The 17,502-nt window shown below is 39.8% G+C and overlaps 2 protein-coding genes across 6 annotated transcripts in view; both read left to right on the top strand.

The window, feature by feature from the left end:
- Positions 1-6,506, top strand: part of nrg1 (neuregulin 1) — a 33,380-nt gene extending 26,874 nt beyond the window's left edge. For 3 of the 4 annotated variants that reach the window (XM_019894800.1, XM_019894784.1, XM_019894810.1), the window contains exons 5-8: positions 769-871; positions 1,531-1,657; positions 1,758-1,879; positions 4,936-6,506. In XM_019894800.1, the coding sequence (XP_019750359.1) occupies positions 769-871; positions 1,531-1,657; positions 1,758-1,879; positions 4,936-5,569 (986 nt within the window). In that variant the 3' untranslated portion in view covers positions 5,570-6,506. The remainder of the gene's footprint in view (positions 1-768; positions 872-1,530; positions 1,658-1,757; positions 1,880-4,935) is intronic. The other variant, XM_019894792.1, reaches the window with a different exon arrangement.
- Positions 6,507-10,949: 4,443 nt separating this feature from the next.
- macir (macrophage immunometabolism regulator) lies at positions 10,950-16,537 on the top strand. 2 transcript variants are annotated; one of them, XM_019894820.1, is made up of 2 exons: positions 10,950-11,082; positions 14,261-16,537. In XM_019894820.1, the coding sequence occupies exon 2, from the start codon at positions 14,271-14,273 to the stop codon at positions 14,910-14,912; it is 642 nt and encodes a 213-aa protein (XP_019750379.1). In that variant the 5' UTR covers positions 10,950-11,082; positions 14,261-14,270; the 3' UTR covers positions 14,913-16,537. The 2 variants fall into 2 exon arrangements, with proteins under 2 accessions (XP_019750379.1, XP_019750389.1); XM_019894830.1 differs by having other exon boundaries at positions 10,988-11,082; positions 14,256-16,537.
- Positions 16,538-17,502: the final 965 nt, after the last annotated feature.

Below are 17,502 nucleotides of genomic sequence, written 5' to 3'. Positions count from 1 at the left end.
AGTAGTTCTGCAACCAGATCAACGTCTTCTCCTTCGGCCATTTTGGGTTAAAATGCAGTGATAGCTCTAGCAGGCGCTAATCCAATCTTTTTTTTTTTTAAAGAATCTTTATTGAACAAGTCAGGATACAATTCTCAGTAAACAGAAAAGGCGCTATTCCAATCACCGAACGTGCACGGCCATTCTCGACGTAAGGCCTTCTAGCTGGCCCTAGTACGCAGACGTACTGGCTATTGCAACCTGACTATGCCCGTTCACTTACAGCGCACAGGGGCCTGCTCTGTTTAATCTGAAGGCCTCGAGCAAGTTTAATTTACCTGGCAACACAAGCAAGCTGAAAAATGATTCGTTAAAACGTCTACCATAATAAATAAGTTATTTATCGAGTGGCTTTCAATGTTATTTAAACTAACATTGAAAGCCACTCGACTAAGTGGAAATAATATGGCGTTAAAGAATACAGAGAATAATTTTTTTTACATACTTATAAAAAAAAAATAACAAATTAAATTTGTTATTCTCAGAAAAGTAAATTAATTAAATTTACTTTTCTGAGAATGTTTCGGCCAGCAGAGAAGGCCTTGCTGGCCCTGACGGAATGCCGCTGATATATCAGTGGCAATTGCTATCGGACTGCAAGGGAAGCTCGGCTTCCCCTAAAATGTCAAAGAATAAGTGATCAAATATATGATCTGTGTGTGTGTGTGCGTGCGTGCGTGTGTGTTTCTCTGACATGAATTTTAAAGACTATACTAACTTCTTTTTCAGAAGCTGAGGAGCTGTATCAGAAACGTATTTTAACAATAACAGGAATCTGCATTGCCCTCCTAGTGGTTGGAATCATGTGTGTGGTTGCCTACTGCAAAACAAAGTACAGTATGCCACCTTTTTATGGATGATTTTGCATAGCTAAAAATTTCAGTGAATGATTGAATTATAGCAGGGGTGTCAAACTCATTTTTGTTGCGGGCCAGATTTTAGTTAGTTTCCCTTGGAGGGCTGTTGTGACTGAAACCATATAAAAAAGTCAAGAATCACGGTTTATTCACCTATTGTTTAAGATACTGTAATGAGGGGTTTGATAACAATAAAATGTTTACAGTATCACTCTTATTTATTACAAAATGAGAATTTGAAATTTTGGTCGCGATTTTAGGAAGCATCATGAAAGTTGACATCTTGCTTTCGCGGTCCACATAAAATTATGTGGCGGGTCAGATCTCGCCCCCGGGCCTTGAGTTTGACATCTTGAATTATAGTGTCCATCAGTGACTGAAAATCTATGCAACCTAATCTGGTACAGAACTTAAATACTGTATCATCAATTGGATCACAACATGGATTTCCGGTTACTTTTGGACGCTATAACTATAGTGTACTGTGGTGGGTATATCCAACCACATGCCGTATGTATTAAGCGACCGCTGCCACAGTCAAAACATAACTCTATTGATTTTAAGGGTCACTGATTAAATTGTAGTTGATGTGCTCTGAGTAGCCCCAAAATGGAGTGTGTTTCTTCTAAAACAGGAAGCAGAGGAAAAAGCTCCATGACCGTCTCAGGCAGAACCTGAGAACGAAGAGGAACAAGATGGCAAAATCAGCCAGTCGACGGCAGGTTTCCAATTTGCCTCTACAGGATTTGCAGCAGGCCAATGTATGCTTCAACTGTCATGTCATGCTTCAAATGGGAAAACTATACTATGGTTAATACTAATCATTTACTTTCCATCTTTTAAAAACAACTTTTTTGAAAGCAGTGTAATGGGACAGCGATCCAACACGCCGCTGAGAAAGAGACAGAGACAACATTCTCCACAAGCAAATATGCCTTATCCACACAACAACCTACCACACTCAGCAACATCTCCAGCCAAAGGTAAGGGAGACTTCAAATAAAATGTTGGCACTGATGTCATCATGTGGAGGTTGCGAGTCCCAATTTCTTCATTTCAGAACCACTCCCATTTCAGTCTGATCGTTAAATTTACACCTATTATTGGCTCATACTCATCCGTAGTTTTCTTAAAAGATACACAAAGAAGACACTGCTTCTGCTGTGGTAGACGGTTTGTCTGTTTTCGGAGCTGAAAAAAGAAATAAATTACGCATTGGGTTCCCCAGTAAAATCGCTGTATTCATTTTTGTTTTTCAGACATTATACCACACAGAGAACCATTTTCTTCACATGCATCCATGGGAGCGATTTTAAGATGATGGGGCAGCTCCAATGTGTTGGCGTTTGAGCACTTTAAGGGTTTAAAACAGGGGTGTCAAATTCATTTTTGTCGCGGGCCACTTTGGAATTCCATTTTCCTGCCATTATGACAGCAAAAAATTTGATATTTCAGTACAGATTTTAGCAAAGATCATGGAAATTGACTCAGATGATTTGCTTTCGCGGGCCATATGATCTGGCCCCCGGGTCTTGAGTTTGACACCTGTGGTTTAAAACTACGATTAAGATTTGACCGAGCTAATGATTGAATTCTTTGGTGAAAATGCCGTCAATTGTTTGTTCCACATGACGTGACCTTTATCCTATGAAAAATGACTTACTGGATGTTGCAGCGTGCCCGTAGTGGCTTTGTTGGTAGTGGGAGAAAAATTGACAACGCTGCCTCAAATAGGGCCCCTGTGACTCTGTCATTCTTGACTCTTGATCATCTCAGAGGCCTGGAGTTATCACCACGAATTTTCACAACCGGGAACTGTTGTGTGAGCTTGAAGATTTTCTGGCAAGTGGTGCATATGGACCACCCTCACATTAAACATGGGTTTGGCTTGCTCAAGGACTGGTGGAAGAGTAACATGCTAACTGGAAAGGGTCTTTTTCAGTATCGGCTTAGCAAATTGATGAAGCACAGTGGTCGGAGCTAATGTCTTTTGGCTGTTTTCTTGATAATTAAAGCTCCAGTTAACCTTGTCAGCATGCCAAAATTATTTTGCAGAATGCGATATGCGGTATAGGCTCACTTGAAATAGGATCTGTTAATAGGAGATGCTCGAACCATTGGATGAATCTTCTGAAAACTGAATGATGCTTCAACAAATTTCAGTTTGAGTGTGCCTAAAAGATGAATTCAAAGATTATTGACATTCTCGTCTCGACCCTTAAGAGCTTGTGTGGTATATGGACAGATACAAACACATTTGAAGAAGTTTGTTTAAAAAAAAAAAACAAAACAATGAACAACGGTCGCTGAAATAACTGGTACTACAAAATTATTAAAAAAAATTAAATTAAAAAAAATCATGAAACTGACCTCGGCAGAAACGACAGTATCCTTAACTTAGTATTTTGTTTCACCACCTTATATGACAATCCCTGAATTTGACCTCCAAAACATTGTCATCATTTTCAAGAAGCCTGTCTGAGAACTGTCTACATATAAACGTCCCCCTCCCTGTCTCCACAGCTGGAGTAATGACTGGAGCAACAGTGTTGTGTCTGACACTGACTCTGTCTCCATGATGTCATTGATGGAGAATAGCCAGCATGCTACACAAGCCCGTAGGGGTCGGCTGAATGCCACTGGTGGCGTCAAAGACCTAAGTGCTCATTCAAAGAAGAGCCGAGACATATCCGACTCCAACAGGGATGTGCCTTAAAGTATGAGGTAACTGATTAATTTCAACTTTGCGTCACCAAGAACTAGTCAGACCAACAATAATTCCAAGACTTTCCAGACGAAGCATACAAGAAAAATCTAAGTGCAAAGCATTCCAAAATGAGAAAAAAATTTTGAATCCCAGCAGCAGAGTGGTTAGCATGTCTGCCTCCCAGTGCAGAGGTTGTGGGTTTGAATCGAGGCCCTGCCTTTTCTGTGTGGAGGCTCTAAATTGTCCTTTAGGGTGAATGTGAGTGGAAATGGTTGTTTGGCTACAGCAAATGTAACCTGCGATTTGGTAGCATCCCATCAAGGGTGTATCCTGCTTCTCATCAGAAGTCAGCTGGGATAAGCTCCCCACCCGCTAACCTAATGAGCATATTTAGTATAGCAAATGGATGGTTGGATGGATATTACAATCCTACACAATGTACATTTGAAGCCCATGTAAAGTGAAAATAAATCCACTTATGTCTTCTAAAGTTGACGCACCACAGAGAAGAGTGTCGTTGTCGTTAATAACCCTGCCGAACTTGAAGTACACAGCTGCAGGTCTCATCAAATTCTGGAAGATTGCAGGACACCGTTAGTGTGGCTAAAGGGGTTCATTTGTCAAACCTTAGACTAACCGTATACTATTTACAACTATTCATTCTGTTCTTAAACCCCCTCAGCCTATTTGTACCCTCTTCTCCTGAAATGTGCAATGCAGTATTTGAAAATGCAGTTTTTCATCAGGGTTTCCGGACAGAACTGGACTCCAGAAATGTGAACTCAGAAAGTATTGACAAAAAAAACAGGGCGCAAGACCAACAAAGTACAACAAAGGACACTGGTAAAAGACCCGGAAAATGAAACAACCCAAAACACTTGGAAAGGCAAGGACAAAATATAAACAGAAATACCTTGCCAATAAATAGACAAGAAAACCCCAAAACGTGTATGATACCAAAAACGTGACAAGTAATTACAATTTTTAAAAAACCTTACACAGGTAAGTACAAAAAACATGGCGAGGTCAAAAAACGAAGGGCATGAAACATGGAACGTCTACAAGAATCCAAGACTTTGTGGCAGAGCCATGAGCAAGAAGAATTCACGGACGCCTCCTGCCGGACTACCTGGTTTCGATGGGTGAGAAGAGTGGAATGTATGGAGAAGCGACGGGTCCAGGATCCTGGAGTGGGTGATCCACTGGCGCTCCTCTGGTCCATAGCCCTTCCAGTGGACCAGATACACGATGTTGTCGTGACTAGTCAACTAATCTTGGCAGTCCTAATCTGTTCTTGTCTTTTTTGTGTGTGTGTGTGTGCGTTTGTTACAGGCGTCAATCAGATGAGAAAATCCTGCCTCATCTGTCTACAGTTTCCTGCAGCCCTCCTGCAACTCCAAGCTCTCCTCCCTCAGAGATGTCAGCCACTCTTTCCAGCCAAGCCATCTCCGTCCCCTCTGTGGCTTTAAGCCCCTCTGCTGAGGAGAAGCGCCCCCTGCTGCTGTCAAAGGCACATCAACCACCCAAGTCCTTAAGCCGAGATGAACTAAAGAGGACCTCCGCACATTACAACCATGGCCAGGAAGCACGTAGCTTGCCACCTAGCCCGCTCTGTGCTATGAAGAATGATAAGTACCAAGTCACAGTCACTACTGCAGCTAGTCGTATGATCTCAGCATCCACAGAGAAGCTAGTGAATGCAAACAACATTATCAATAACCACAGCATCAAAGAAGCAGCGGTTATTAACGGTCATGTGCCACATAATAAAGAGTTCAGTATTGACAGCATGTTGGCCAATCAACCAGAGGATACGAAGGGGGATCACACACCATTCATTTCGATAGAAAACGCTAAAGCCCTGCTGTTAAGGGCCAAGGATAGCAGTAGGACTACTGCAACATCACGAAATGGTGACCTGCAACTCATGTCATCCAGCGCCGTCACCAAGAACTGTTTAAAGTAGTTGCTTGTTTAGAAAAATTACAATCACTACTTAACCTTTATTTTGTACTAAATTATTTGCGGCAAAAAAAAAAAAACACTTTGAATGATAAATGAAAAGCAAAACTTTTATTTTAATGATGTAGTGAAGATAGAGTTTTATAAATTAAAAAAAATGTACAAAATTGTTGATGTCTTGTAGATGAAGTGCCATACACAGGTATGTAGCAGTGTGTAAAAATAGCAATGTATATCGTAGCGTGTAAAAATATCAATGGTGCCTTTCTGTTAGGTATGCTTAACGGAACTGCAAATGCAAACAGGGCCATTTATTCAACCATCCTAATTTTCTAAATCAAGAATCATGCTAGCTGCCTTCTGTGTCTCATAGTTTGAAGTAAAGAAACTCAAATATATTAGTTTGGTAACAGAGTTCAGAATGCATGCTTCATCCGGTCCTAGAACTACAAGGTGATTTTGTGTCATAAAGCCACTGGAGCGCTGCCCAGTCAATCATCAATGTCATTGTCCAGTGTGTTTGAAATGCAACATAAAAATGCACCACAGGCTGGACTGATTTGGATGATTTCATATTTGTTGTAACATGACATTTGTTATCAGAATATGTAGAGATCACACATGCAAGCAAAATACAGATGTAATCGGTGAGTTCTGGCTGCTAAGAAATCCTCTCAATGGTCCCGCCTTTGTCAAGTTTCCTTCAACCTGATTGTCAATTCATCACTGAATCAACAATGCACGAATGTCAAATTTTGAAGGACATAAGATTTCTCTTTGAAAACATCCAATACGGTGGTCCAGTTTTGCTGATTACATCTTTGAAGGCAAAAACCTACAGTTTGAAACTTGAATGAATATAAGGCTCTCGATTTCCTTTGTAAAGACGTCAATGTGACTTGAGCAATGCTTTTGAGAATTAAAAAAAAAATTGCACCATATGCAAACGTGTTCTGACTCAACTATTTGTTTCATAGATTACAACTGTCATGACTCAGCTTCTCATAATGTGCAGTACAGTGGTACCTCTATTTACGAAATTAATTAACTTCATCAAGGAATACTTTTTCCCTTTTTTTTTTTAACTAGATTAGAAAATGTGTGGATAATAATACAGTGGTACCTCTACTTAAAAAAATTATTGGTTCTGGAAGAAATTTCTTAACTAGAAAATATCGTAAGTAGAGACGTGTTTTCCACGTAAATGCCCTAATCCGTTCCAAGCCCCCCCAAAATTCAGACACAAATGTTTCCTAAAGCATAAAAATGCAAACAAATACATGTTACAATTAGATTATTGCACAATAAATGAGAGTTGTGCATAATGTAAAAAACAAAGAATAGATTAAAGAATAAAAATGATGGTAATTTCACATTTAACTGCGTCCTCATTGTTTTTGCCCTCTTTAGTTCATGTTCTCTCTCAGAAGTGGTTTTTGCCTGGTGACATTCCTCAAAAGTGGACCTCTAGTGGAGGAAGCTTATGACCCTTCACAGAGCAGAATGGCAAGAGGTGGGGGGTAAGGGGGTGGATCTCAGTGACATGGAGGTAGAGCGGGCGCATCACAAGGGAACCCCGTGGTGGTGACAGAGGCCCATTGTTATCAAACTCTTCAGGTACAAATACAGAAAAGCCATAATAAAACGTGCAAAGTCTCTTAGAGGAACAAAGAGCTGGAGCCTATCCCAGCTGTCTTGGTGCGGAAGGGGAACTACACTATGAACTGGTCGGCTTTCAGTTACAGGGCACTTATAGAGACCAAAAAACATTCAAAACCCACATCCACACTCTCACGGAGTGTGAGACAATCCCATACTGCCTGCACCCAAATCATGCAAGTGTACCACCACACCGTCAGCGACACTGTCCTTTAATATAACTGCCTTTTAATATGGTTTTGATATCGGAAACATGGATTCACCATGAAAGGGACATGGATTTTTGACTTTGATATGAGTCACTGTGTATGAATAAGAGAAACCAAAATGGTGCTGGTCAATGTATGTGAACATGACGTATGATGATAAAGCCCCATTGTTATCAAACTCTTCAGATACAAAGACAGAAAAGCCATAATAAAACGTGCAAAGTCTCTTAGAGGAACAAAGAGCTGGAGCCTATCCCAGCTGTCTTGGTGCGGAAGGGGAACTACACTATGAACTGGTCGGCTTTCAGTTACAGGGCACATATAGAGACCAAAAAACATTCAAAACCCACATCCACACTCTCACGGAGTGTGAGACAATCCCATACTGACTGCACCCAAATCATGCAAGTGTACCACCACACCGTCAGCGACACTGTCCTGTAATATAACTGCCTTTTAATATGGTTTTGATCTCGGAAACATGGATTAACCATGAAAGGGACATGGATTTTTGACTTTGATATGAGTCACTGTGTATGAATAGGAGAAACCAAAATGGTGCTGGTCAATGTATGAGAACATGACATATGATGATAAAGTAGTAGAAAATGTGTCAGACATCCGGAAAGTTTAGAGTACAATTGGACTCCAGAAATATGAATTCGGAAAGAATGAACAAAAATATATACCGTATTGACCCGAATATAAGACAGACCTGATTATAAGACGAGCCCCTCTTTTTCAAGACTCAAGTTTGAAAAAAGACTTTTTGAACACCAAATTAATTTTTATCCAGAAAATAATTACAGTACATCTGAAACAAATGATTATAACAATATATTTGAGAGAAAAGCATGTTATTTTGCCTCATTCAAATCTTAATATCTGAGCATTTAAATATGTAAACTAAAGTGCAATCACATTCGTAAATGAATGACTTCTGGTTTTTGAAATGTAAATTACATCATAGCTTCTCCTCAGCTGCGGGTTCACCTGGCCGATCTTCGACCCACTTTTCTTCAGATTGTCGCTACGTTTCTCCATTTTCTGTTATCTCTTCTATTATTTTCTTCTCTTTTCTTTCTTACCGCTATTTTTTATTTTTCTTCTTCGTGCTACCGCTATTTTTATTTTTATTCTTCATGACAAGGGTTCGCTTTGGCCTGGGGAGCCAAGTTCAGGATTCGCTTCAATTATATCTGGCGCCATCTAGCGTCGTGAATGGGTATAATGTCTAGACTCCGAATACAGTATAAGACGACCCTCACTTTTTCAGTCTTATTTCAATGCACAAAAACACCGTCTTATATTCGGGCCAATACGGTATTACAGAAAAAACAGGCCACAAGAACAACAAAGTATAACAAAAGTCGCTGGTACAACATCAGAATAATGAGTAAACCAAAAATGCTTGCAAAGGTAAGGAACAAAATATAAAAGGAAATAGCTCACCAGAAAATTGACAAGAAAAATTCAAAACACGTACAATACCAAACTTGTCACTCACAATAACCACAAAAATCAAATGAATCGGAAAACGGAGACGAATGCCGAGAAGAATTTGTGTCTTGGAAGCAGCGCTGTGAGCAAGGAAAATTTTCCGACAGAGAAATGAAGACAGAGAACTCCTGAAATAGTCGGCTTGATTACATGAGCAACAGGTGTGCGACCCCGAAGAGAGGCCCTCCTCTTTCCCCTGCTGGAGATATACGAGAATGAATGAATGCTTGAATGTATAACAATGGAGATACGTAGAGAATAAAAGGAAAATGTCATTGTAAGTTGTGTACATAGAACACCAGTTACAAATAAAGACACATTTAAAAACTAGATGGAGGAACACTTCACAATTACAAATCATGAAGTCATGTTTATTGGTAGCAACTTCCCTATACATCTGTTTTTAGAAGCATCAAATGAATTCATCAAGAAGCTATACAGAATCGGTTATGTCCCCAACGTACTAGACCCTGTCGAATCACAACACATTGGGCAACATGAATTGACAATTTATTTTCCAATTGCATAGATAATAAAACAGTAAGTATATTTTTAGTAAAGTTCATTAGTGACCACCTTCCAGAGTTAACAGTCTACAAACCCAAAACCAATGACGTTGGGACATTGTGTCTAACATCAATAAAAACAGAATACGGTACAATGATTTGCAAATCCTGTTCAACCTATATTTCATTTAATATATTACAAAGGCAAGATATTTAATCTTCGACTTTATTGTTTTTATCAAATCATCATCCATCCATTTTCCGATCCACTTATCCTCACAAGGGTCGCGGGCGGTGCTGGAGCCTATCCCAGCCGTCTTCGGGCAGTCGGCATGGGACACCCTGAACCGGTTACCAGACAATCGCAGTGTACAGACGAACAACCATCCACGCTCACAATCACACCTAGGGACATTTTAGAGTGTAAGGTCAACGCGCTAACCACTGGACCACCGGCCCACCCAATAGAAGTTATGAAAATATTAAATTATCTCTTCTATTATTTTCTTCTCTTTTCTTTCTTACCGCTATTTTTTATTTTTCTTCTTCGTGCTACCGCTATTTTTATTTTTATTCTTCATGACAAGAATAAATATATATATATATATATATATATATATATGCACTTGACAGCGCTCATGGTAGTACATTAACAGTAATATTATGTTATTATTTCGCTAGCGGTTTGATTCACTTTCAACTCTGGCCTCTCCAGCAAGTTTGAATGTGAATTTTAGCCGATTTGAAGAGTTAATATCCCGACCAATCCATTTTCGTATGGGCAAGGTTCACCAGGCAGTCCTCGGAGAAGTGAGGATCTGACAAGCAGCCGCTGAATAATGGTCTGTCGCTGAGTTGGCCAGCACCTTGGCCGAAGTGGCTGCTCATTGTGACACTTTCCCGGATCCATTTGTCATGCATCTCACTCTCTGCTTGAAAAAAGAGACCACATTATACAATTATATATGCCTATAGTTGACTGTTGAAAGCTTAAAATACCACCTGGATATTGGCAGTATTCAGGTTTTGAAAAGCCATGTAAACGCACGGGAAAACTCAAATATCCTCTTATTTGGCTTTTAAAATTGGCCCTGTGGTAGAGAGTGGTTGTTTCTCGACCCAGAGGTTATGGGTTGAGATATCACAACCGCCAATCGAAGGACCTAAAAAAAAAAAAAAAAAAAAAAAAAGGGGGGGTGGTGGGGGGGGGGGGGGAATCGTAGGTTTTATTCTTTTCTCTGAGGTTTTTTTGTTTGTTTGTTTGTTTGTTTGTTTGTTTGATTTTTTGTTTTTTAAGATTTGGTCTCACGACGAATACATTTACTCAGAAGCTTCATGTTTTAGTATTTTATATATGGATTATGTCAAATTTGATGGGTGGGACGTAAAATGTCTTCCAATTCTGAAATCACCCGTATATTTATTCAACTAATATGAATTATTGCCCAATTTTTTTAAGTGTACAAGAATATATACTTACACGACGTTAATGCAAACGCTCGACTCCCAGCATTCACTTGCTCACGTTTGGAGCTTTGTTGTGATGAATCCAAACAGGAAGTGCTCCTCCTGTTGCGGGTGACTGCGGGAGCGAAGGCCAGACAAGAGGGAGAGGCTGCATCCTACTTACTGCTGCCAAACAGGTTTGTGCTTTATTTTCTTGAATTTTCTGTCAGTTTCTCACGTCTCCTTACCCAGGTATCACACTATGGATTACGACGCAGATTAAGTTCCGAAAATGACAGGAATGCAGTTTATTACTACCGTGTAAAAGGCGCTTAAATCCGACTGCGCTCTCAATTTACACTGCACTTGCGTTACATAATTACGTTTACAAGACCATCAACGCGTAGCGATTATTGATGACGTTTGTTAGTTGTATTTTTAATATTTTGTGGCTTTACTGATTCTTTAACCGGTGATCGGGACATACCGGGCCTTTTAATTGTCCGACAACACGTATTACAATAAACGTGTCATGTCGCCTAGCCTTCTGATTTAATGGTCCCGTGTTGCTGTATAATTTACACGATGATTCTTGTTATAATCCAAGCATTTGTGGTCTTCTATTCTCACGGGTTTGCCCCTGTCCAATTGCTGACGCCACCGCGCCATAGCGTGCCCCTGCAGTTTGCAGCCCACCTCTCTCTCGGTCTCGCTGGTTTAGGCTGGTTTTCAACAATGTAACCGTGGCAATGCAGCGATGCCAACAGCCCGAAGGATGCCTACTGCTTTTACAGAGAAACATTCCGGTTTGTTGTGAATCCAACAGAATCTCTCCACTCTCTATTTCAAACCTGAAACCAGAAGAAAAGAAGTACGGATCAGTTCGTTAATATATCATTACATATCATAGCAATTGCCATTTTATACATGGTAACGCAGCCTAGTGTGTACTGTATGTCGTTTGGGGACAACGAGTGGAGTCTAATGCAGTGTTTTCCAACAAATCACATATTTTACGTTAGAAAACAAAAAATCACACTACATCACAAAATAAAAATAACACCTGTGGATACGAGAGCTGCTACAAACGATTATTTTGCTCATCGACTAATCACCAAGAGTAGTCACGATTAGTCAACTAATCGAATCATATGTAAATCACGGCATATCGCACCGGAAAGCAGCTCATTTTATACAACCGGATATTGCAGCTTGAAGATAATTAATATGGTAGTACATTGAACTTTGATTAAACTTTGCAGCTTTCCTGCCGTGTTTATAAATGAGGGTGCTAAAGTTCAATTGAAGGCTATAATGTGGCCTTTAAATTTTTTTTGCTGTAAATGATTCGTGCATTTTAAAAGAAACTACGCACTATGCAGAATTGCACTAAAACTATAAAAATATCTATAAATACAGAAAGAAATACTTGAACTGCACTGTGCTAAAGAAACTAAAATAAACAATTGTATTTTTGTTGATTTTATTTAAACTTTATACAAAATGTTTTGTTTTCCTTCATTAGTATGCGTAATTTAAAAATAGTGAATTGGTCTATACCAGGGGTCAACAATGCGGTGTCCCATGGACAACCGGTGCGCCCATGAGGACCAATTGAGTAGCCCGCCAGTGCTAGGACATTGTGATTTGCTAGTCGATATTATGATTTAAAAATGCAAACACTGGCAGTATTGTGAGACACCTTTCAGAATCTGAAAATTAAAATCATGAAAATATTAAAAATAACACATTCTAATATTATTAAAGGTAATTTGGACAAATGTTATTTCAATCAGTACACGTGAAGTAGCTCTCGGTAAGGTTAGTTATTATTTATCAATTTTTATGATTTTCAAAAATATTTTGGTTCAGTTTAGTTGCCATTATTTTACTGTTAAAGGTTTTTCATATATACGGTGTATTTGTTGAGTGCAAGATTTAAAAAAAAGGGGGGGGGGCACAATTATTATTGTGTGTAACAAAGTAAACTACAATTCCCACACAACTGTTCAACCTTCATTCTGCTGTATGGCCCAACAGTAAAACAACAATAACAACAAAGAAAGACTTAAGCCCTCAAAGCTGATGGATGAAATTGACAAAGACAAAAACGAAGGACATTTTCATGTTAATTTTAGTTCATTTTAAAAACATCATCTTTAGCTTCTTTGAGGTTTCGTTTTTTGAAACGTACTCTCGTTTTTATTTTATTTTATTCCAGGAAAGAAAAACTGGGTTTTTTTTTTCAATTTTTATTTGAGTTATTTCTTGAGTTTTTGTTAACTCTAAGTTTGCTCGAGAAAGTTAAGTCACACGTGGGCTTGGAGTATGGCTGAAATAGAAGTATTTCAACACATTATATTGATATATATTGATTTTTTTTTTTTTTACTGAATCAAAACACAACAAAAGTATCAAATGCATTAAAGATAAATTACAATAAAGTGATCCAGAGGAAAAATCCACTTCAAAATATCTGTTGGTAAAACTAATTTTGAAGGACAATGCTTTTGTGTCCAGTGGAACATCGAATTTAGGAACCCCCCTTTTCGAGTTTAGCACAAACTTTTCTCTGAAAAACGACCTCTATTTTCGATATACGAACGGCCTTGGCATGGACGAGCGGATGTGCACAGCGTGCATAATACATTGCTGCGATCTGAAAATTTGTGATATCACTCCGCCGCTTAAGGCGGAAGCTGTCGCATACAAGTTCCGCTTCCGCATCCTTGATCGTCCGATCACAATCTAAAAGCTGTTTCGTTTGTGAATGACGTTGTAAAAGATATTCGGAAAAAAAATCTATTTATGGTGTGCATGTTTATTATCATTTATTGAGATGTAGCGTGTCTTTAATTAAACGAAAAAATGGTTAAATGCCGGTGTAATCATGTTGAACATCTGTCCCCGCATTCACTTCTGTGTTCAATCAAGCGGCTTCTTCTTCTGATGGGCACTCGACAGTACTCGGCATTGGAGCCACGTGCAAAACACGCGTACGCGGTCCCCTTACGTGCTTGTCATTGCGACATGAACCGAACACGGCATACTGTGCGTTGAATTTTAGTTTCAGCCAAACTTTCGATCGTTGCCTTACCCTTGCACGCACACGCGCACTTACTGCTGCTTATTCATTAGTGGTCAGCGGACCAGTCACCGAAATAAGGAAATCAAATTTTAAAATGGGATAGATTCCAGGAGAATCAGAGCATGAGTTTCGGTACCAATCACATTTCGATACACAATGCCCAATCGTAGCTACATATGGCTTCGACAAAGCTATAGGAATGTTTTAGTCTTCTACTGGTGTCCTCATGTCGTCTAGTTTCCTGAATACGTTAAAATTATTTGTCTCCATTTCATCCCCCAGTACAGGTCCGTAACGATGGAAGTGGATCTCAGCGGAGTGTCGAGGGCTCACGTTTCCATTCTACCCGCAGCTGAGATCAAAGCTACGTTGAAAGCGGAGGCGGAAAGACCTCGTTGCGCCAGCACGCCATGCTCCCCCATAAGAGGTACTGTAGCAGGATACCAGATCCTCCACATGGACTCAAACTACCTGGTGGGCTTCACAACAGGCGAGGAGCTGCTCAAACTGGCGCACAAATGGTCAGAAAGCTCCCCCGACAAGAGTTTGTTGTCAGAGCCTGTGCCCAGCCCCATCCAGACAGGTGCCTCCAAATCTTTAGATTTGGGCATCCACCGCTCGTCAAGAATCTTTAAAGCCAAAAATCGCTACTACCAGCCTTACGACATTCCTGCTGCTAACGGTCGGAGAAGGCGGCGCATGCCCAGTTCGAGTGACACCTCCCTCAGGTCCATGACGACAGGGGATCACGGGAGGGGCGTGCACGCACCGCTACCCCTGTGTCGCCTTAAAGGGAAGAGGACCCAGTCCAAGTCTTTGGACTACCTTAATCTCGACAAAATCACGATCAAAGAATCATCGGACACTGAGGTGTTACAATACCAACTGCAGCACCTCACCTTGCGGGGAGAGTGCATGTTCACTCGAAACAAAACTTAAAAAGCACAGAAGATGACATCATTTAGGCGCCTTTCACACCGCTCGGGGGATATAGGTGCTCTTCTCCGTGCGCTCGGATTAGGAACAGTTCTCTGACAAGACGGCCTGATAATCGTGCTCTCTTATTAACTGGGATTAAACCCTGCACTGAACACGTAACATTGAAAGAGAACCCTTTTTAAGTACAGGTACTCGCACTGTTTTGAGATGGTGGAGGTCAAAATGTGAATGATATCTTAGCAATAACTGGTTTTACCTACTGTATTGATTACGGCTGATGCATGCACATATCACGTTGTATCAGTTTTAAATTACAATCATGCCAGTTTAACTGCCTAATGTGATCTCTCAAAAGTGGTGATTTTTCTCTTAATATGACCCAGGGGACGACTCTCAAATTAACATGAGCTATCGTGTGTCTTCTATTTGTTTTCGAGAAATTGTTTATTTCATCGTGTCAATTTAATAGTTGTGTTACTACCACTTTCATGCACCCTGTAACCTGATCACACGATAAGCTGTGCACTGTAGTAACCGCCGTCCCTGAAAGGGTTAAAGCACTTCCCCGGAGATGTACACGTTTGAAGATTTTGTGGTACACGATTAAGAATCTGTTTACGAAGACGAATTTCAATATCAAATTCATTCACCTAATCACCGCTTGAATGTTGTGCATTTAAAAAAAAAAAAAAGACCGCTCCTCCTCAAACAGATATTCAGAATGAATTGATTGATCAATTTAAATCAGACTGCTGAAGCCTCACTTGAGCCTCAGCTGAGGTTTAGAATGAATTGTTTTTCTTCGCAAATGTCATGATATCACACTGTCATTCCATACAGCTAAAATGGTGAAAATTCAGAGTACTCATGGGACTGGATTCATTTTACATGCTGGAGATAATCAATATCGGGCATATTTAAGTGCAAAACCACTTCAAGATCTGCATATCTGTTTAGTACTTAGCGCTTTGCTTGCGAATATGGTGGGGAAATACCATGTTTGGATGTGCATTATTTATCACTGGCCCAGCGCAGGAGAAATTATGTATGTTTTCATGACTGGGGTTTTTTTGTTTAAAACTTAACAGAAAATACGTTTTCTGTCCCTGATGGCACTGCAGTCAAGAACAGTTGTGAATCTTTTTTTTTGTGTGTGTGTGGGTTTGTGTGCGTGTGTCAGCACCAAAAATCGCACACTTTGCTGCTTTATTTAACTTTGGCAAGCCATGGGGACACCTTCAGTCCTGGAGAAATACAGTTTTTGTACACTTTTTGAGGTTTTGTGTTGTTTTTCTGCATGTTTTAATTGTTTTACTTTGAAATGGAACCATTATTTTTTTTGCATCATAACAGATCATCTCCAGCCCGGGATGTGATATGCAATATAAGTCATCCAATATTTCTTTTTTTTTTTTATTCAAATAACTCATGGACATTATATTAATTGACAAATGACAATACATTCAAAGGGTGTACAAACCAGACTGTAGTGTGTACTGTGTATAAACTCACCTCTTCTCTCTCTGTTGTTTCCACTCACCAATCACATGTACTGTCCACTTGATGTGAACCAATGACTGTTATAGTACTAATTAAAGCTTATTGCAATCCAAGATGACAGGGAATCCTGTAGTCATGTGTTTTACTTGATAGAAATGACTGACCTAGTAGCTTCGGGCAAAGATTATTTTCGAGCCGGCTGACAAAGGTGGTTAGGTGGTGGCTTTCGTTTAAAAAAAAAAAGTGAAATAAGGAATGAAGACATCAGGGCTCCTTATTCATAGGCTGCTTTTGGCAGTGAATCATGTCAGCTGTGTTCACCAGAGATGGGCATTACCTCCCTGGGACAGAATGGCTCGTCTGACGAACACCCATTTTTGGAACGGAGGACAAGAAGTGACGAACTAAGCCAGGACGGAAGTGGATTTTCGTCCATCCCTTTGTTCGTCCCTAACCGAGTTGAGTATGTGGTGTGGGGAAGCAAAATAACAAGGCCAGAGTGTAGCCAAACTCTTGTATTTTCTTATCAGCACAACCTTTTTCATTTCAACCGTATTTTTCTAGCAACACTGCCACCTAGTATACAGTCAGAGAACATAACAAAGTACCTACGGACCTTTTCACTAATAATCAATCCAGCAGGTTAAGAAAGCTGGTTGTGTTGTATGTCTCCCGGTGCTTGCCTTGTGCTATTTGAGGCAAGAACTTCTAAAAGTAAAGTTTTTATTCTAATTTATAACAGTAGCTATTTTGTGTTGTTACATACTAATGTTGAATTGCTTATCACAAAGTCATTAAAAATTTAAACATTGATGTCATTTTGTTTGATTGATGGCCAGTCTTATCAGCAACAGCAAATCATGGCGTTATTGAAAATAAGGTTCGGTCGGCAGGCGTATATGCGATGAATGTCAATGTTTGCATGCGAGAGTCAGACATATTTAAGTGTGGCATGTTGTATTATGACAAGACATGTTGTGTGTTTTGTATTTTATGGATGACGCATTTCTCTGGTGAAGTGACATAAGGTTTGTAACGAGCGCCTCTATGAAGAGGAAAACACCCTAATACTTGGGCATTCATTCTAATA

This window comes from Hippocampus comes, unplaced genomic scaffold (assembly GCF_001891065.2).
Source record: "Hippocampus comes isolate QL1 unplaced genomic scaffold, H_comes_QL1_v1.1 scaffold123, whole genome shotgun sequence".
NCBI classification, from domain to species: domain Eukaryota; kingdom Metazoa; phylum Chordata; class Actinopteri; order Syngnathiformes; family Syngnathidae; genus Hippocampus; species Hippocampus comes.
The sequence above is the reverse complement of the archived record's forward strand: the minus strand, read 5'-3'. Positions and strand labels throughout refer to the sequence as shown.

Excerpts from the sequence above, each read along its gene's own strand:
- macir (XM_019894820.1), top strand. The coding sequence starts at position 14,271 with ATGGAAGTGGATCTCAGCGGAGTGTCGAGGGCTCACGTTTCCATTCTA.